Source organism: Nomia melanderi, chromosome 9 (genome assembly GCF_051020985.1).
Source record: "Nomia melanderi isolate GNS246 chromosome 9, iyNomMela1, whole genome shotgun sequence".
In the NCBI taxonomy this organism is placed as follows: Eukaryota; Metazoa; Arthropoda; class Insecta; order Hymenoptera; family Halictidae; genus Nomia; species Nomia melanderi.
In genome coordinates, this window is record NC_135007.1 from 9,637,501 (window position 1) to 9,659,647 (window position 22,147).

At 39.5% G+C, this 22,147-nt stretch overlaps 1 protein-coding gene across 7 annotated transcripts in view; it reads right to left on the reverse strand.

Annotated features, from left to right (window-relative positions):
• hlk (hulk) overlaps window positions 1-22,147 on the reverse strand; it is a 43,186-nt gene that overhangs the window by 16,325 nt on the left and 4,714 nt on the right. For 4 of the 7 annotated variants that reach the window (XM_031990274.2, XM_076371098.1, XM_076371100.1 and 1 more), the window contains exons 2-16: window positions 12,520-12,702; window positions 9,141-9,281; window positions 7,513-7,548; window positions 5,996-6,178; window positions 5,583-5,726; window positions 5,116-5,298; window positions 4,365-4,496; window positions 3,761-4,075; window positions 3,490-3,672; window positions 3,142-3,273; window positions 2,709-3,023; window positions 2,029-2,358; window positions 1,505-1,825; window positions 1,180-1,362; window positions 412-462 (exon numbers count right to left, since the gene is read on the reverse strand). In XM_031990274.2, coding sequence (XP_031846134.1) covers window positions 412-462; window positions 1,180-1,362; window positions 1,505-1,825; window positions 2,029-2,358; window positions 2,709-3,023; window positions 3,142-3,273; window positions 3,490-3,672; window positions 3,761-4,075; window positions 4,365-4,496; window positions 5,116-5,298; window positions 5,583-5,726; window positions 5,996-6,178; window positions 7,513-7,548; window positions 9,141-9,281; window positions 12,520-12,702 — 2,832 coding nt within the window. The remainder of the gene's footprint in view (window positions 1-411; window positions 463-1,179; window positions 1,363-1,504; window positions 1,826-2,028; window positions 2,359-2,708; window positions 3,024-3,141; window positions 3,274-3,489; window positions 3,673-3,760; window positions 4,076-4,364; window positions 4,497-5,115; window positions 5,299-5,582; window positions 5,727-5,995; window positions 6,179-7,512; window positions 7,549-9,140; window positions 9,282-12,519; window positions 12,703-22,147) is intronic. The other 3 variants (XM_076371099.1, XM_031990275.2, XM_076371097.1) reach the window with 2 other exon arrangements.

The following is a 22,147-nucleotide window of genomic DNA, read 5'->3' on the forward strand; positions in this document are numbered from 1 at the left end:
CTCGTGTGTTCCGAAATCGAGCAACATTTCGTTATTATCATTTGTCCACACCGCCGATCCTCTATCAACTATAGAAGCGTACAACATTTAACAACATACATATATATAACAATATACATATATATATATAATCAGATATATAATCAGATATATAATATATACATATATGTATATATATATGTATGTATATAGGTAAAGACAAGTGCACACGGAATAAACATGATTCTCTGACTCTAAGTTCCCTTTGATGTTTGCCGAGTTACGGCAACCGCGGGTATGGCAGAGTGATCGGGGTGATCACCACGGCGTGAGTATTGTACTCGTAGCCGGGTGGTATGGTCACGACCGAGATTAACGTCACAAAGAACAGTACACCAGTAATAATAATCATCATCCTAGAAATCTCCTTACTTTTCTGTTCGATTAGCCATTCCAGAACTCTCTCCTCGTTCTTAAGATTACCTACAAAAGGCACACACGCATATCAGGATCAGCTCAGTTGCACGGTGCACCGTGATCATTGGAGCGGGGCTTTTAGATATCTATTTTGGGGGGTTCGTTGGGTTCTTATGGGATTGTTAGGAGAAAGGATAGCCAGTTGTTCTTCCTTCTTTACTGCTATCTCTTTTGTAGCTTTCAACACATTCAGAACCTGGTCTGTAAGGTGAAAATGTTATATCGTCTTTGCTATTCTTAGGATACTTACTGTCCGTATTTTAAACTTCCCTTTTGCAAAACAATCGTTTAAGGTTACGTGTGATTCACATAGATATAGTTCCTTGTGTCTAAAAATAACCTAAATGACTAAGACTTAAGTAATTGAAAAATGATCTTATGAACCTTGTTGAAAGTTATCTTACTTCCTCGTCTTCCTAACTTCAAGTGGTACTGAATGTGTCAAGGTAGCGTTAATGTTTTTATCCACAATTAGCCTTTCGCGAATAATGAATTTTTTGTGCTTTAGAAACTCTTATATTCTTCATTAAAGAAGAACAATTATTGGGGAGGATGATATTTTTCACGGGAAAGTGTAGAGAAGACATCTCTACGGTCTTTGTTTCCTCTAGACGACTGAAACGAAACTAGAAATACCTTTAAGCAAAGAAACAAAGACGATCTGTCCGAGGGAGGGTGTTGATCGTGATCGAACAAGCCAAGGATGAAGCATTTGAGACTTACCGTCGTACATGATGGGGACGCCAGTCTCGTAATAAACGAGAGCTGGGAATGAGAACACACCGATCTCAGCGGCTAATTTAGCATCGTTCGCCTTTACGAACTGAATACCGTGTTTATCGGTGTCGTCGTCAATGGTTTCTAGCTCCTCGAGGATTTCCGGGCACGACTCACATTTATCATCGTCTGTCGAAAGAGACATCATTGTCAGAAATTACTCTTCGAACATCTCGTATCCCCTTTGCGTTGCTCTCTTTAGCGCACAATACTTTCGAAATGAAATAGGAATTATAAAAAGAAAGATTCACTCGTTGATGAGCAGACTTACAAAAGAATACAGCGAGATGCTCGACGTCGTTGATGAGAACTTGTAACGTCTTTCTATCCACGCTTTCGATCACGTCTGGGGTTTGGGTACGGAGCTCCAGGATCCATTCCAAAATGGCCTCCTCGTGCATCATGTCGCCAGTGTACACTTGCCTGAACTTGTGCCTGTAGTACGCCAATGCCGGTAGACCCGGTAGATCGTACTCCTTCTCGATACCCTCGTCCGAGATCTTCACGAAGTCGATGTCCTTCTCTTCGCACTCTTCATCGATATTCTCTAGCTCCTGTAGGATCTTCTGGCTCTTTTTATCGCCTTCTTTGTCTAGAATGAAGACGATTACAGTAAACAATTGCTTTCATCACGCAGCTAAGACAGTTGAGTCTTTCAAAGTGATTAACTTTATTTTTCAAAGGTTTTTCAATTTTAATGCTGTAACGCTTATGTAGTTTCATCAAGCTCTATTCATTATTCACTTTGTGGAGTCGATCACTTTAACGAATAACTCAATGAATTTTTGTACTCACAGAAGAAGACAACGACGTAATCATTTTCTTCCAGTATACTTTCCAACATCTTAGCATTCACTTCCTCGATCTTCCCGGGGATCTCCAGAGTATCTTCGTCGGTGATCCACGACAGCACTTCGTCCTCGTCTTCAAGGTCACCTTTGAAGATTAAAGGTTCCTTGTTTCTGAAGAAGGCCAGGGTGGGGAAGCTTCTGATCCCGTATTTCTTCGCGACTCCAGTGTCTTCTGTGGTGATGAAGATGATGCCCGTCTCGTCCAGCTCGTCATCGATGTTCTCGAGTTCTTCGAGCACTTTGTCGCAGTGGTCTCCTTCATCGCAGTCTCCGCCTGGTCGTATTGACACGAGCATTAATGTGAAACGTTTAACGTGCCTAAATCGTTTCATTTAAAAGAACAATTCTAAAAAATTTGTATTTGAACATTCACTATCTACCAGATACTATAGTTTTCCTTCATCATATTCCTTCACGATACATATTCAATATGGCTGCCAATGGTAGCCATCTTGAATGTTTGAACATCGTTTAAAGACACATTTAAAGTAAACATCTGAAGTATAGATGCATCTTATCGTTCTTTTCGACTTAAAAAACACGTTTGCAGTTTGCGGAAGTTCGAAGTTAGCACCTTTTTCTACGAAGAAAGACAATTTTAAACGCGACGAACGATATACGTACTGAAAAACGCGACGACGTATTCGTGTTCCTCGATCAGATCGGTCAAAATCTCGTCCGTGACTTCCTCGATGGTGGCTGTGTGCTTCTGCTCGATGAGCCACTCGAGGACCTCATCCTCGTTCAGAAGATCGCCCTCGTAAATGGCCGGGATTTTGTTCTCGAAGTAGACCAGAGTCGGAAAATGATCGATACCGTACTCCTTCGCCTCGGCCTTGTTGTCCATCCGGATGATGACGATCTCCTCCCTTTCCAAATCGTCGTCGATGTTCTCCAGCTCGTTCAGAACACGTATGTCCTGCTTGTCTTCTTTGTCGTCTACGGAAAGGAATCAATTCGTGTCTCGTTTTCGCCCGCAATCGACCAACAGCACCTACCTAACCGGTAACAGTGGAAGAATGTTAAAAGGAGGTAGAAAGACGAATCGATCGCTTACAAAACAGGACTGCCAAGAACGGCGAGGTCTCAATCAGCTTCTCCATCATCTCGTCCGTCACTTCCGGTATCTCCGTGTGCTTCTTCTGATGCAGCAGCCAGCCCAGCAACTGATCCTCGTTCATCAGATCGCCTGAAGAATCAATCATATTTTTCATTCCATGATTTGAAATTTTCGAATTTCACATTATTCGTTAACTAAGCAAAAGATTAACATTTTTCCTTTCCTTTCAGTTCATCGATTCGTATAATTTTTTACTATATACACTTATTTACTTATTACCGTTATTACATTTATATTATTATAAGTTATTAGATTAATAAAACTAGAACAATAAAAAAAATGTACCTTCGTACACGTGCGGTATTTTTCTCTCGAAGAGTACCAGTGTAGGTAAACTGTCAATGCCGTACTCTTTCGCCTCATCGGGGTCGCTAATCTTCACGAACGCTATGTTTTGCTGGTCACAGTCGTCATCGATGTTCTCTAGTTCGCCGAGAACCTTCTGACTCTTCTTTTGATCCTTGTCATCTGTCCGAAAGAAATAATAATACAGTTAATCGAATGTAATAATTCCTTTCGATGGAAAGTAATTTAATTCATTTAATTAATTACTGACAGAATAGTACGGCCACGTGCGGCATCTTTTCGATGATCATGTCGAGCACTTCGTCGGTGATGTCTTCGATCTCATCACTCTTCTGCTGATCTTCCAACCATTTCAGCACCTTCTCCTCGTCTTCTAGATTTCCCTCATATAATATCGGAATTCCTTTTTCGAAATAGAGCAAGCTCGGCATCTTTTCGATACCATATTCTTTAGCCTCTTCCGGGTTATCGATCTTTACGAAGATCACTCCAAGCTGATCACACTCGTCGTCAATGTTCTCCAGTTCGTTGAGGATCTTCTGGGACTTCCGGTCGTTGTTGTCATCTGGTAAATTTTTATTAGGAATTTTAATCGACATTGCCATAGACAATTCGTGAAATTTCATTAGGTTGTGGCAGATGAAGAGGATATCTTATGTTATGTTACAGTTTAAATAAGCTTCATCCTTCTAATTAGTTAAAAGTGGAAAACTGTACGTGACCCAGCAATTTGGTTTTCGGATTCGTATTTAGGGTAAGGAACTCTATAAGAATCACCTAGTGGTTATTGTAAAAAAACAAAAAAAGTTCAAATTTGTTCCACAGTGGAATTAAATACGAATGAGGTAACTTACAGAACAACACAGCAATGGTTTTTCCATCCTTGATCAAGTGATCCAACATTTCGTCGGTGATGTCTTCGATTTCATCCTTTTCCAACTGCGACAGTAGCCACTCCAGGATTTCGTCTTCGTTCTCGACGTCTCCTGCGATCATAGAATTTTATTTTATCCTATTTCCGATTATACAAGGTGTCCTACAGTATTGACCAAACATTCAAAAAGGAGGAGACTGTTTACAAAAAAAATCAGAAATGTAGAAAATATTCATTCGTCTTTGTACTATATTCCTCGAACATATTTCAGTATGTTTAAAAAAGAAACCTGTTCAAAATTCAAATCATAAACAGATACTAAACTATTCCTACTTTTAACCCCTTGTCTTATGATCTCTTTTACAACTGTGCTTGATGGAATTATTTGACTGTTAATGATTTACAAGAAAATAAAATAATTTGGTGCTTATTCTGTGTCTACGTTTACTTCAAAGGTTAAAGACTGATAATAGACAAGTAGTATTTCATTTATATGAAAAATAAATAAATAACATGTAGATTCGTCGAATTCGATTGAGAATTTTCATCACGAGTCTGACTCGATGTTATAGGAGAAGGGGTTAACAATCAAAATTACTTCTAACTGCTTCGCCACAATGTGGAATCAGTTCCTTTTCGACTATACCCATAGTTACAGGAAACTCTGCCCATGAAACCCTTCAAATCCTCTTTTGAATCGTTCCCCAACTCTGGTCGATCCACCTACCCACCATCGTAAACATTCGGGATTTGCTTCTCAAAATAGACTATTGATGGGAGGTTATCGATTCCGAAATCCTTTGCCGCCTTCTCGTCGTCGATCTTGACGAACTGGATCCCGTGCTTATCGCAGTCGTCGTCGATCTTTTCTAGCTCGTTCAACACCTGCATCGAATCTTCGTCACCGTGATCGTCTAAGAGATTCATGAAATAAAATGATCAATAACCGAATAAAATATTAATCCATTACAATACGGACCTGTCAAAAATCTTATTTTTTCACGACTTCGCTATGGTCGTTAATTTTTATTGCAAACTGATATGAAGATTTGGCTAAAGTGTCATTTATATATTAAATTAAGGACTATAATAAGTATCTTAGAACTTTGAAATTTGTACAGGACTTACAATAATGGACAATTAAGCCAAACCATGAAAGGTCCATATTAAAAAGTATATTTAAAGAAATGTTGCATACAAAATAAGACGACCAGGTTGTCAATGTTTCCAATTAAAGTCTGCAGGGTTTTGGCAGTGACGTCCTCGATCACATCCTCTTCGTCGCCAGTGCTCTTGTTCGCGACCAACCATTCCAGCACGTCCTCTTCTCTGCTAAGCTCATCTACACGAATTTTTAATCAATTGTTAGTTACAGTTTCTCTTAAAATCAACATATCTCTAGACAATTTGAATTTAATGATTCTCAGCATTTCGAAGAAAGGTATTCTATATAAGAATTTGATCTTCTTTAATCTTAAATGAAAACTGGGCGTTGTCATTGAATACTCATTCCTTTTTAAAGTTCTTTTTTCAATTCTCAAAGTTAAAAATGAATTTCAGTTCATTGAGGATTTATATCAGAAGATATAGAGAATTGTTAAGATCGCTTACTCTCGTAAATAATAGGAATTTGATGCCTGTAGTAGACTAAGGCTGGAAGTGGGCCCAGATTGTACTCATCCGCGAGCTGCTCGTCGGCGATCTTCACGAACCCGATACCCAACTGATCAGCTTCGTCGTCGATGTTCTCCAGTTCTTGAAGGGCCTTGAGACATTTTTTGCAGTCTGGTTTGTCTGTCCCATTTAAAATAAAAAGCAGTGTTACTAGACAGCTTTGTTGAATACCGAGATCGGAAGACAAAATCAAATCGGATAAAGGCCAAATCGGCTCAATTTCCGACTCGATTTCTTCCTTTTCACCTCTTCGAGGATAATCGTATCTGTGTTGCTTTTCATCCTTAAATTACCTTCACGAATACCGTATCAGATTCGAATTTATCGCAGAATTGTCTGCGAAAGAGATTCAATTAATTTCCAATGTATCAAAATTCAACTGTTCAATCATTCTTTTCGATTTACGGTAATGGATTCGATTTACTGTATAGAAAGAAATTCGTTACCCGAAAACACTTTGGATTAGTATGAAAAATTTCTCTCAGTTATGGTGCACATTCATTCTATTCTAGGGGGGTGGATGCATATTCTATTCTATAATCATGTCCTCCAATGCACACACGACGCGGAATTAATAACTGAAAAAGAGCCCATTGTGTTTCATACTTTTTACAGGATAATACGGACAAAAATTGTAATATCACGTTACATGTTTCATGGTATTACACGTGAAAATGTTTCATAAAAATTTCACGGGAATCCGTTAAAAATATCTGTCGATTCGTCGTTTCCTTTCACCCTATGGATTTTGAATCTGTCTATCGCGACAGAGAGAAATTTAAGTGATTGCTGCAAGCGATGCAATTTGTCCAAATGTTTATTAATAAACATCGTTACGTGGGATGGGCATGTAAATACATATGAGGAGACATACAAGCAGGAAGTCACTGCTGGTTCGTTCGAGAACAACAAAATTGTCAATCACACTTTTAAAGTGATCAATAGCGTAATTCCGGGCGAAATGACTCATTAAAATTGTCAAATATTTTCAATTTCTTTGAGTGGTACCTATTTAACTATTCTTCTTATATAGGGATAATTATGTTAATAAATATGTTTGATTTTTTGTTATGTATCAATAATATTTAGAATATATTAGATCTTTTTAAAAAACTAGGCCATCTCTCCCCGACTTACCTTAGATCGTGGATCCTTATGTATTGACAGCATTCGAAAATGTGTAAAATATACAAAAATATTTACATGAACAATCTTCAATTTAACAGTGTTAGCCAAAGAAATAAAATACTAATTTTTCCTTTATCCTGATTCTTACAAAACCGCGTATAAAAATGAAACGTTGCATAAAGATCCGGTCTGGTGATCAAATATAAATTCTGATGTTTTGTTGTTCTCCAAGATCTTCGTTCGTGCATTGTGATACGTGTGCAAGCATCGAGAACGAAAGCTTTACGAACATATGTAAGAACGACTTCGTTTGAATGTGTACTTACTAGAACCGACGCCAGCACACCGCTGCGAATCCGGACCTATCCATATCAACACACACAAGAACGTTTCACATATATGTATTATTTACAAGTATCTCGCAAGTGGACCGAACCGCAAAGTGGATGCACCTTCTTTGGAAACTGTCTATAATACAATTGCAAGACATTCTCGAAGTGCAGCCTTTAAGCTTTTTCTTATTGGGGTTTCCGGTTGTTCACTTTGCGATGCGTTGATTTCGCCACAACGGACAATAACAAATGTTCGCAGACAGTGGGAGAGAGACGATCGACAGAGGAATCGACGGGATTCCTTGGTAGGTGGACCAGACATTTACGGCGCTCTTTGAACGGAGGAAAATTTTGGGAATAGTATAATACAAGTTTTTACAAAACCGTTGTAGATTAGATTGCGTATTTCTGTACAAATGTTTACAACTGTCTACATTAGATTGCATGCTTCTGTACAAATCTTCAAACTGTGTAGATTTAATTCTGTATTCCTGTACAAATTTCTGTACAAATACTCTTAGTATCAGAGATCTTGTATTTTTCTTCTAACTAATACGAAAAATTGATTATTTTATTACTGGATACTTACTACATTGAATGTTTTTAAAATTTTATACTGAATGTTTTTGAAATCCTTCGTTTCACCAATTCGAAATGTAGTACTTTGTAAATCTTTAATGCGATAGGAACAATTTATATTTTCAGATTTCAAAGAATTTTCTATGTTGGTACGAAGTTATCGTGTTTTTATACTGAGAAACCTCTCTTTCTCCATTGAAGAAAATTTTCCTTCGTAATGGAAGTTACGTAGAGCATTAAGGCGGGATCGAAGGCGAGTACAATGTACGTAGTTTGTAATATTAACAACCAAAAGATCAAATCGTCTACAAGATGCACTGTAATAAATTTCGATAGTTCCATTAGGTACGTACGACTGAATACTTTTCTTGCTAATTACTCTTCGCTTTCAATGTCTAATGAAAAAAGTTGTTGTTAGTAATACCAAACCTTCTTCCCTACAAAATATTATTGTATTAATCGTCGCTCATGTAAGCAGCGAATATCAGTGACAAAAAAACAAAGAAATCGTATCGGAACTTGTTAACAGAACCGCAGTCGCTGGAAATCCTGCAAAGCCCTGTTAATCCTTTGTACGCTGTCGTTGTTATGTATTTGCCGTCTTTACATGAGGATATTAGTTGTAGAACAAAATAATAATTAAAGTACTCGTACTGTACACTACGTATGTACATGAGTAAATATATATGCTGCTTTGATCTTTCGCGAAGATAAACTATGTACATGGCTGGAATGATCAATTCTGTGGGTGATTGAAGAGAAGAATTCGCGGTTCGTTTGTTTTCACCGTGAAGAGCGATCACATAGATCCGACAGAAATAAAATCGTTTGTATCTCATTCGATTGCAATGCGAAACGAATCGAACGATTCAACCTCACTTTCTATCAAACCATTAGAAGAATTCTATTTTCATTCATTCCTTTTTTTCACAAAAATTGATTTTCACGCTCTTTTCGATGAAAATGAAACTAAGTGTAAGACAGGTGTATGTATCGTAAAACAGTTTCTTCTGTACATAACAAGACCATATGAGGGAACTCACAGAATAAGACTGCCACAAATTCTGTGTCTTCGACGATCTTCTGCAGAATCTTCGAGTTTACCTCTTCAATACGATCGGGCAAGTCCATTGCCTCTAGACTCGTCAGGAAGTCTAGGACATTTTCTTCGTCCATCAAGTCTCCTGAAATACGCACATAATACATTGAAATATATTTAGTCGACTTTTAGTATAGCACATCTATTTTTCAGAACTCGACGTTGAAAGGTCAATTTCAGCATGATCTTCTACATAGAAACTATTATGTAATACCACTGATTTCGAACAAGCAAAATTTCCAAGAAAACTAAGCCACGACGACGTTCCTTCATCCCGAGTTATTTATTTTGCCTGGCCACCGATGTTTCCGTTAAACGGGGAAACCGTGCGATGAGATGATAGTTTGCTTTCCCCTGTACGACTATTTATTTGTATTTCCCATTCCGAAAATAAACATTTTTTTCCCCGTTGCCACCGCGCGCGCGGAATGGGGATGGTGTTAAGTTACAACTTCAGTTAGACTTAAAGAGTTAATAATATACCCCTAATTGCGACTTCCTGCCGCTTCTGTTTACCATCCCGAGGCGTCGAAAATAGACGTCTATTGCGGTGCGTTGCATTAGGTACAATGGAAATAGATGCAACCTGTCGTTACATCATCGAACGAAAAATCAACCGAGACGTTCCGGTGAAAGACAACTCGTTCGACGCACCCTTTCGCGTCCTCCCGGGAATTCGGCCCCGTCCGGATATTTCGTGGATCGGGTTTAATAAATCTACACGTTCGCGTTGCCAAACGCGGGCTTTGCTGACCACAATGTAGCAGGATTGATGATCACACCTGTACCGCGGTCTGCTTCCGCGTTGGGTGGCCAACCGCATCCAATTTCTGATTTTCTTTCTCAAACCGAGCGCACGAACGCGTTCCATTAAAGCTGTCGGATCTTTTTAATCGATCGTTTTCTCTATGATTTCTTTCGTAATTGAAATTGCTCGTTTGGTAAATTAGCTGACTCTATATTTTTAATTTTTTGAGATTTCATAGTTAATGCGCTTGATTTGCTCTTAACTATTTGTATTTAAAAGAAATTTCTTTGTTATTGGGTTTGGGTCTTTAATCATTGATGAGACAGAAATGTTAACGATTGACGATAGAAAAGTAATGTTTAGTATATATTAAAGGAAAGTAAACAATATTTGGATTTGACAAATTCAGGTTAAAATTTCTATCGTGAGTGTCACATGATATTATAGGAAAAGGAGTTAATAGATTAACATTTGCGCGTTCGTGTTTCGTCAGTGAGGGTTTCTATAAGAAAAATTCACTTATACAGTCAAATTTGAATTGATAATTATATAGTAATAATATTCTTTAACCGTAGTATTTCTTATTCCGGTGATTACATTCAGATTCCATAACGCATCGCGTAGATATAAAACCGTGGAAAACGATTAACCGAAAAAAGTCCAGCATTCCAGAGTTGCAATCAAGAAAAACACAATTTTCTCTTAATACCCACAGCTATTTCATTACACATTCCATATTAAATATCTCGCATCAAGTTCCTTTATGATTCACACAACCTAGTCCCTTCGGGAAACATTGATTTCCATCCAGGGCTCATTAAAAATCTATTTACTATATATTCCAAACAAAACTAGCTCGCGACAGAGCCATGCAATGCCGCGGAAGGCGGTGTCAGTAATATCTAGGTTAAAAACCGAAAATACCCGTTACCCGAGAATCCCACGAATCCGAAATTCGACGTCGCGAGAAACCTGTGAACGGTGTAGAATGAAATCCGCAACGTTTCATTGGGAATTTCGTTGCGATCGACGGACGCCGTCACATTGTAGCAGAAACTTTTCGCTTCTGACCGCCTGAAAGCGTCCCCCGGTCTAAATGTAGAGAGCTAGACAGCCAGAGCGGCTCAATGAAACCGTGAGATACAGAACACGGCGCACAGCGTCGCCTCGATTACGTAACAAGTGCATTCCTTGTACTCTATTAATTTCTCTTCGCCGCGGATGCGTCACTGTTGGCCCAGAGCTCGTGCATATCGATAGGGAGAAGCGAGCGACGCGATGGTCCGCGCCGCGGTAGGATCATCTTCGTGTCGAAGGGGTTGTTTGTCGAACAAAAGTCCGAGCATACGGTTGCTGCTGTTTTACAGGCACACCGGACCGAATACCAAAGCCTGGGACGGCTGCCAGGGAACGGAGATGGTCAGACCAGAGGTGTGACCGCTACGAAAATCTACGATTCTTTGATCGATTAACGCAACTTTTGCGCCCGACGTCCGCCGTTCGGACGTCAGCCCCTGGATTATTAACGGGCATCCGATTTAGTTTCGTATATTCATATTTTCGGACTTGTTTACGCGCCGAAATGGTTACACGTGCGTTGGGGAACTATGTTGGAGCCATTTGGTAGATAATATCGGTATCGGTACGTAGAATTTTAACGCGCAGGATTACGTTTGTATTTCAAGGTACGAGAAAATTATATTTATAGCTGTACAATGCGGTGAACGCAATTTGGAGAAATTGTTAGGGGTTACATTGTAGCGACGGAATTTTCTAACAGAGTTTTCGGAGTGGAAATGATTTGAAAGAGTTTCTGTTAATGTTATTAAGGGGGATGTTTCCTGGTATTATTTTGCGAGTATTGTTTGCTGAGGCTTTCAAGAGACATTTTGATGTACGCGTTGGCTGATGATGATACATTATTGTTTTTTTGATCCAGAAAAGTGTAGAAACTATGAGAATTCAAGAATACCGACGATTGTTATATGGATTCTGGGTCAAGTACTATAACGCACCGAGTCTCGAACCTTGTTTCTCATACCTGGCAAGGTTACCGAGATCGCGGCCGGATTCCAATAAAAGTTTGGCGAACTTTTAGCCATTTGGAATCATTACTACCCGCCTTTGTTCGTCATGCGTGCAGACGCGAAGTAAATATTGGGTCCCGTGGAATGATCTGCGACTTGTTTCATATTACTTTCAAGTGCATTGTGCGTGCAACATTATAAATAACAATTTATACTGTTCGTATAACTAAAACAATTTCTATAAAATTCTTAATACTTTTCAAAAAACGGTCGCTATATAAATGTTATTATTTTCTAATTTTGGAATTAAATATCCTGAGGAAAATGATTGAAAAAGAATGTTGACAAAATTTTAATTAGCAATTTCTTTGTCTCTTTTCTTGAAGTAAAGAGATTAAATATCAGTTTTCTTTAATATTTATTTATAATCATGCCTACCATATCTTTTATAACTTGTGTTTACATTATTTATGATAACTTACGTTTATGTTGTGGACGCTAAGTGATAGAGTGTAATTTAATTAGGGTTGAATGTTGAGAGAACTAACCTTCGTATATGATTGGTTCCTTTTCACGGAAATACGTGAGGGCTGGGAAATTTTTGATACCATATTGCTTGGCCAGTCGTTTGTCGTTGATCTTGACGAAGTCGACCCCAAAGTGGTCCGTGTCGTCGTCGATCTTCTCCAGTTCGGCCAGCACTCTGTCGCATGTCGTGCAACTTCTCGCATCTGTACAAACGAATAGAAATTAATCAGTTTCCTTTATCACGATGGAAATTCTCCTAATTTCCTAATCAATTATTTTCGATTACATTTCGAAAAGTTGACACTTGGATATTCCACTTAAGATTCTCCTTGGAAAATGATTAATCGACAAAGAAAGATACCTAGCAAATAAAATGTAAAATACTGATCATTATGAGGTAACCAGACGCTCAAATAAAATATCCTATTGACATCTTGAATGTACCAGCACCCTAAACACTTAATTAATAAGGTTTGGTCACTCTATTTCAAAATTGAAGGCTGCTCAAAGCATTTCAGCTAGACGTAATTTAGTTTACGCTCTCGAAGCTAATGAAATAACGTGACAGAAACTAGCAGAGTCCGTCTATATAAATATTCACATTCTATTGCTAGTATGTGCCCAAAACAGTAACTTCACTTCGGAAAGGACTACTTGGACTTATTTCAAAATATTGAAATGATGGAATACACACCTTCGTGAATTCGAAATATTATTAAATTCGAGTCCCATCAATGAATTTCAATGATCTAACCAAAAATGACACACAACTATATTCAAAAGAAACGCCACCTACGCACATAAGGGAAGTACAAATTCGTTATTCACCAAATTTCGGAAACATCATTTCGCCTCTGAATTTCGAAAGAAATTCACGACGTGCTCGTTTCAAAATGAAAAATCCCGATGACCTAAAGGCATGAACGTCATCGGAACCTCCTGAAACGCTACACGTCGGCGGCTTGGGGTCAAAGATTAATTTCTCGAGTACGATAATCCTTGAAACCGGCCTTGCGTTACAGAAGAAGGAAAGCTAATCCTTCGCGGAGCGAGTTTTATGCTTATCGTCGGTGGCTTGGCAGTTCCGAGCGTTCTTGGCCGGCTCCACTCCGTTCCGCTCGCCGGTCCGGCGGACGAGCTACGCGGGTGTTGGGTTACAATCATTGGATATGGACGGCAAGGTGTTCGCCGGACGTTTCTTCATCGATCCCCGTCGATTCTCAGACGGTCGACGATCACGATCTCGCCGGTCATCAATAAAATCCGAGACGAAAGAAATAATGTTGGTCAGCCGTCGAACAGGTGGACGTCGCCATTTTTGGTGACGACATCCCCGGAATAGAGTCACAAAAGAGGTTCCGACTCTCCTCTCTCTCCTCTCCTTTCACGAACTCCTTTCCCTCGTTTTTCTTACTGTTTCTTTTTATGTACTCCCTTCTGGTTCCTGAACTCGATTCTATTTTCGTGCCGGTGTCTGACCCTTTCGAACCCGCAGTCACTTGCGTGTCATTGTTTGGTCTAAATCCGCTTAATTGTTGTCTGAACCTCAACCGACGCGTCTGTTTTGCACGATCGTTTCCCTATATTTCCCTTTATCGATCGTATCTGTCGTTCGTTCGGTCCGTCGGTCTTGCCGAGGCAATAACACGCGGCAGCTGACACCCCCGCAGAAAACCTGGCACCGCGGTTACGTGGAAGAGGGAAAGAGGACGCGTCCGAGGGAGGAGAGAGTGAAAGCCAGCCGATTCGTTGGAAAACGTGTGCCAGTTAAATTGGACTGACTCCGCCGGTTGCGTTCGCGGTAGAGGAAAGTTGAGAGAAATCGGAACGACGTCATTCAATGACGCGGAAACTTTGTTTTTAGGGTTTCCTTGAACGCTGAGGGTGTCTATTGGGGTTTGACTGTGAAGCTTTGGCTGGTAGACCTGTATCTTGATTATTTATTTCTCGTGTAAGTTAAGTATAGAAATAAGTTGAATTTGAAAAAAAATGTCGTGGTTTTTGTTATGGAGTAAAATAGTTATTATTTGTTTCTTTTGGCGTGAGATTAAATTGGAAATTGAGAAATAGTTTTTAATATTGTTTTATTTCTTTTAATTTTGTTGTGAAGCTTTTGTATCGATGGATCGTTCTGATATTTAGAAAATTCTGTGGTTTTATGGGAATTCTTTTTATTAAGAGGATAGCAGAAATGATTTTGATGTTGTATTATTTAATGAGTGACCTATATAACAATACTCGAATATTCACCAGCTACGAAAACGATCCCAAACTGATCTTCCCGGTCGTGCAGAGACTCGCAAACAAATATAAATAGAGCGACACAAAACAATTCTATTTTTATTTCCTATAGTGTCCACCCACTCGTTCCGCTCTTAAACGGATCGTCGAATCGGGTACGGAAAATAAGCGATACCGCTGAATCTCGATTTCATGGTTGGATCATCGATTGTGGCGGTTTAACATTACTTGCGAATCGTCTTTTATTTCTTTCAGAATCGACCATAATAAGGCTATCACGCATACCGCAATGCTATTCGATTAAAAATATTTCTGTTGTATTTAAAAATATTTTTTAATAATATTCAACATTTCATTTGTTATTTTTAATTCGTTGGCAAGTATTTTTAAATAGTGTAATTAATTTTGATGAGTTTATTGACTTACGAATATACTTATGAATTTTGTGTCATCTTTAAAGATTCAAAACTATTGTGAAATTAATTAATTTTTTTTAAGTTATTTTTCTAAATCCACGTTCCTAAATTTCACGTTTGTAATATACGGGATCAAGATGAAAATATGATTGTTAGCGATTTAAATAGAAACGTTAAGACAGCTATAAAGCTTTCTTCGATGAGTCTATTTTCTAGTAGTAAACATCGTCCTGAAGTCAGTCGCCATTTTACATTCCATTTCTGTCAATTCACACCCACAAAGTGTATTCTCCTCTTTTCAAAAATAAATTCATTCCATCGTATACCTTTCAACTCAAAATAATAGATTCATACCCTTTAATCTATAAACGAGGACTAGTTGATTGATTGTGAACCTCAGTGGTAGAACGGTTCAAATGTTCGATCAAAGAAATATTTATAGCTATAAGGTAAGACATCATAACTCACATGTTTTTCTATCACAAAGATCAATAATTCAATATTTTTAATTACCAACGTCCTTCCAAAAACTTAATTAATCTATACTTTTTTAAGTTTGGAAAGGAAGAACGTATTCTGATTGGCATGTATTCGACATTAATGAAATTGTACATTGCGAATTATGATGTGTACAGTTTTTTTTTTTAAGTTGCAGTGTTGCAAACAAAGATACTAATGGAAAAATGATTGAAAATGATTTTTCTTAACATATAATACATAAAGCATTGTACTTTGGATATTTTATATGTTTCTTCGCATCATGATTACTTGGCGCAATCTTTCACTTTCAAATTCCTAATAAACGCATCAAGATCCGTAGTCTAAACATCAGCGTGTAACAGAAATGCACTTTGGCCGCGACGTCGCGACACTAAACAGCCTCGCTTAACAGAGAGTCCGAGATTATAACTTGACAAAGCTTCGGTTTGCAGCAGTCAATTCAATAATATTTCAAAATGAAAAGAAACCTTCTAAAACAGTTTAAAACAGTCATCAACATCATATTAAATTCGATATTCTAATTACATCATTTGAAGGGAAATTCGGAATATAATTAGTTTTCACAGAGGTTAACTGAAAGAAACATTTACATCAGTGATATTTAGATCCTCCGTTTTGAATGTTGCATTTTGATAAAACATTTAAATGCAGCCACCCCGAAACTCAAGTTTTACCGAAACACGGTACCAATTTTGATAAAAATCCTATGAAGCGGTGAATTTCATGTCTTGACGAAACATTCGAAATTGGCTACCCCGAAACTTAATTTTCATTAAAACACGAGCATCAATTTTTATAAAAATTCCATGGAATTATGCCCATCTTTCCGGCCACCTTTTCGGCGAACAGTTCTGCGTGTCGCAGCCTCGTCGATGGCTGGAGAAGTTCGATATAATCGTCGGTGGCCACGTGCCGATGCTCTTTGACGTTTCAAGGTGGCGGTATCGAAACACTTAGGCGCGAGCGATGGCGCGCGAGCGTGTGCACCCAAGAAAAGCCAGTCTCCGTCGTTGTATTTCCCTGCCGCGCGGGAGAAACAGAGACGACGAGATCGAACGACGGCCAGTGCCTAGTTTACGAGCCACTAAAAATACGAGAACGAACGGCCTCGCCGCGATGCCGTCGACGACGACATTTTACTCTCCGGCGTTCTTCACGGACGTCTTCGCGAAGGGTGCTCGCGTGATTTCGCGCTCGGCGATGTGGGACGCGCATTCGCGAGAAATACCGCGAAAGAGGAAAGGGGCGAGGGTGTACGAGATGGCGGACATGGGAAATATGATTGGAAATGACAGAGGACGTCAGAGGACGGTAAAAATTCGATTGGAAAGGGATCAAGGGGGTGGAACGTGATAGGGTCTTGAAATTTATTGATGGAGTGGAGGATATTATACGTGGAATTAAAGGGGAAATGAAATTGAATTGTTTAATTCAAGGAAATTGAATAATTAAAGTGAGAAGACACGTAAGGGGTTGATTTGGGATATTGTAATGTAGGGGTTGATGGTAATAGGATATCAATTGGAGAAGAATAGCGAAAAGGAATTCAAATTGATTATTCAATCGAGGATATTGAGACGATTTTTGTATTGAAATAGGGTGTATATAATAAGGGTTGGAATTTTCATTGATCGAAAGTCTGATAGTGACTACACATGCGACTGTAGTAAGGTTGAAACGAGAGAATATTAAAAGTGGTTGAAATTTTTTTCATCTGCAGACGTCGCACTTAACTTACAATGAATTACATGGGAAAATAAGCGGAATGTATCTTAGGAAGAATTGAGTGTAGCAAAACGTAAAACGGAAGTTAATTTTTCAAATGGAGAGATGAAACGAACAGACGCGAGAGACATTGAAACTTCGTAATGCTTCAACGTAGAACAAACACGTAATAATAAATTAACAAACATAACGTAAATAACGTGAAAAAAATACGAACTCCTTGAACTTGATAATGGGGTTGAAACGTGGAAATAATCGAACGTGTTATAGCTAACTAGTTGAAACGTCGATGAAAAATCCACAAACGTAAAAGGGAAACAAAATACAAATGTTCAGCAAGGCAAGGGTTAGGAAAATTTGTATACTTGTTAGAGGAAACTTTATCCACGAGTGGAAGTAATGATCCTGTCCAATAAAAGGCTAGGTGATGGGGAGTGGAAGAAGTGGTTCAGAGTCTGTACAATTTATAGACTCCCCTTGATAAGATTTTCCTCGGGCGTGGAGCACGGCTATCTGGAGTTGATAGCTTTATTTATACCGGAAGAAACATTTGAAGCATATCTTCAGGGTCCCAGCCCGTCTCTAAAGATAGACACTCAATCGGTCGTATTTCTTGCGCCGCGTACACTCGTGGCTGACGATTGTGTGTGTCGGTGGTGGTGGGATTCAAACCACGAACCAACGATTTGGGACAACGTGTGGGAGTACCGGAGCTGCGTGCTGTGGCTCAAGCGAACCCGTGCACGATTTTTGAAGTCCGATACTGGGTCCGGTCCATCACGTGTTTCGATCGTGCTCGTCTTTCACGCAACACGTTGAATCGCGTTCTTGCTAAATTGCGGCCAATTTCATAAGAATACGATCAATGCAACTAATTTTGTGGCATTAATTCAGTTAACAAGTCTTTTTAATTCATATTGTTTAGAGGTACAGACAGTTTAGACTTAATTTCAAAGATATTTCTGATGTTGACGTGTTATGGTTTTTATTAGGATTTCTTCGAAACTGAAAGCTATATTTCGTGGAACATTTTGTAGGAACTGCTTGATTTATTTATTTAAATTAATCCCTTTCGTGTAAATATTTCTTTGTATTTTAATGCAATATAAAATTATACGATTGCTACACATAGAATTACTCTGCTTTAATAGAACCTAAAAAGAAAGAAAATTATTTTCTCCCTGCAGTGGTATATATTTATCATTCGAAGGAAAATATTTTCAATAAAATGGTAATAATCGTAAGAGCTCCGAGAAGCATATTTTAATGTCTGCAACGAGTTAGTGGATTCCTAATTGCTTGTGGAAAGATGATCGGTGCTTCGACCAATAGCGATATGGTTAAGCAAACATGTTAGCCATATACTGTTGAATAAACAACGTATAGTATCTTGTATATAGCATAACCGAGAAACGCGACCTGTTGGCACAGGATCAACCGTGCTTATCACTGAATTAGCAATTTTCTCATTCTGAATTTTTCCTGGCAAGTTGATAATTAAATTAAGTCTAACCGCGGACAGGTGGTCGAACGTCATGGGCTTAGACGAAACTGCTTTTCAACGACGATTCGCGATCCTGTATGCGACGTTCTGAATCAGTTTTAATTATAGATCCCAGGAAGTAGTATAGCAATCTTGCTTTATATCCCTTTCAAGTAAAACTTAATGAATAAGTACTATTCAATCATTTTTATTCTAAAAATCCTTTTAAATATTCGACACGAAAATCTAGAACTGTGAACTTCATATTTTACATTTTCAAATTTTTCAATTTTACAGAGAAATTATCAGTTCAGTCACCGTATATCCTGTGCTCTAATATGGCGAAATTTTCGCCAACACAAGGAACTTATCAAATGAACTATACTTTTCAATATGCAAAAGTTGTTTGAAAATATGGGAAAAAGGGATTTAAGTTGAAGACACGAATTTCGATTTTCCAGTTGGATTTTCAAGCATCTGTGAAACTTTTGCTCGCGTAATCCGAGACGACGGTTAAACTGGTTTCCCGCGGTTAAGAAAATGGCACAGTTTATTAGTGGAGCGAAACGCGTAGCGAAGTCATTCAATCGGTCGCGTGTAAATATCACTGCCCGAAACAATGTATGCATTACCTTTGCACAAGCTGTGAAGAATGAAAGACGCGAAATCCTCGGAAATCTTTCGTTTTGCTCGCGGTGATAAGATATTACGTCTAAGAAGGCTGATAAATAATTGCTCCGTTTCCATGGAACGGAAATGGCGAGTGAAGCCAAAATTCAGCGAATCCTCTCCTTAATTAATGGGACGGAAAGAGCTCGCCTTTCACAAAGCCCGAGACGAGACTGCGCATCTGGAAAGATCCGCTTGAAAGTAGACGTTTTCCGGTAACCGCAATAGATCTCTGACGATCGCCTTGTTCAGAAGCCTCATTTGTCGGGAAACGAGTGATATATGCATTCTTTACAAAAGCAGGTACTTAAGATAGCAAATGCCACCTGGGAGGATAGAAATCATAGTTTTATAACCAGAATGAATAAAATCTCTTTATGTACCGAACAAAAGTAACAACAGCTATTTTACAGTAAAACATATTTCGCAGAAATAATGGTAAAGGAAAATGAAGTATATCAGCTAAAAATAACCATATCGAAGCACGAAGACGTCTGCAGTTAGAACTCAATGCGAATAAAAATAATTTCCCACTAACTCGTAGTACACGTACGAATGGCCAAGCAAATACCATCAAATTAATACAATTAAATTCACGACTTTCGGGTAAACAAAGAAAAACTCGAAGAACCATTAAAGACCACCTAATATCCTCCATTCGCCGGATTAATGGCGAATATTTTACACTAGAACCGAGTGTTTAATACGATTGACACATAACCCTTACAAATATTGTAACGATGTATATTTCTCGGTTTCTCCATATGTTCATTATATCATGCATTCAAGCGAAGTTGTTTTCAAAATCATGTCGGATACATAATACTTTTAAGCTACCAACAATTGCGATAGAAGAAAACTGAAACTCGTGATTTGAACGGGCGCGGTGGTTCTACTGTTAATCACCTCGTGTTCCGCGTCGAGCCTCCTCACCGTAAAGCCCAGGAACAGCGATCCCAAGAATATCAAAGGGAACAAAAGTCGAAAGACAAGAAAGACGCCAGGAGCGCATCCCAAGAAGCTAACAAGCGAGAAAAAGCGTCGGTTCAGTCGTAAAGAAGACGCCGAGGACACGGCAGCTGGAAATAGGTCCGACTCGCGAGCTCATCGTCCGGGCCTTCTAGCGTCTAGACGACGGGGTTCGGCGTTTCAATGGCGGTCCGTAGCCGCGTTCACGTGGTTTACGGCGAACCGATTCCCGGTGTCGGCTGCTCGCAACGGTGGATCGATCGTCGGCCGTGGAATCGGGGAACGACGATCGCGATGGTGCTTAGGGCGTCTGAAGAATATATGTTTTCAGGCGAGGCGGTAGCGAGAGGCTTGGCGGCAAGCGCGAAAATAACTCGAACGTGTGCTAAAAGCGGCGGCTACCGGAGCGCCGGCCTTGCTAACATCGCTTTCAAGAGGTATCGCTCTTTCCTGCCGATCGACCAGATCCCGGCTGGCCGAGAGTTTCTCGAAAAATCCCTGATTAATAATCCACGGGCAGCGGTGGCCGGAAAAACCGAGAGACGATCTCGATCGCCGACAGTGTCTCAGAGTGTCTTCCACTTCTGCCTCTTCCTCGTTCTTCTTTCTTTCTCGTCGCTTCTGTCTTTCATTCGCTGCCTCTCGCTTTTACTCTTGGCCCGTTGTACTATTTTTACGGGGAGCCGCGAGAAAGAGCCACGAAAAGTTTTCGCCAGTCTCGGACCGTGTATTTTGAGAGTGTTCGTTACGTCATTGCGCGGAGAAGCGGTTAAAGATCGCCGAGAAGTGGCGGGACCGCGCGAGGAACGCGAAACCTCGTTTTTTCGGGGCCGTGGAAGGGGTAGTTTCTGCCGGTGCTTCTTCTTTTCTCGCGACGAAGCGCCGGCCGGGGGATTACGATCAGGAGGTGCGAAGGAATAGATTGTTTATTCTACGGAGTTGAACTTTCGAGAGAGTGATCTCTATCTTTTTAATGGCTGGCCAACGGAATGTTGACCTTACGTCGACGTTTCACGTGGAAGCAGAATCGTAAAGTTCAACGGGAATGTGACACTTTTATTTATCTTCAATCATTCGTAGCTCTTAATAAAGAATGCTCGTTTCCGTTCCATGCCTGGTTTCGTGAAATATCTCTGGGAAATTAGCGTAGGTTTATTTACAAATTACTTGATTCGATGAGGTAATTATATTATTGATATTCATTATAAAAGAAACACCGAAGATCGTCGGCGTTGTTCCTGTGTCACGTAAATTGGAAATGACGACTACCACGATCGGTCTTGCTTAATCTAGATCGACGATTAATTTAACGAGAAGGTGGGGTTAAAAAATCCAATTCCGGGCGTACGTGGCTTTTTTAGTTTATAAATAATATCGGGGGAAAAGAAATCCTCGACATGCCAGAGACGAAATGCAATTATTCGAACGAATGAACGATTGTGTTGTTTGGTGGATGTTCTTGGCAAGGTTACTAGTGTTTCTTCGACGATAGTGTACTGTCTTGGTTATTTCGTCGCCGCTGCTCTATCGCGTCCACTATTACATCAGACGGTATTATGAAAACGTGATTCAGGGGAGAATCGCGAGTGGAACGCGCGAGGGACGCCAACACGTCGGGGGAAACAGGTTGTCAAGACGCGCGAT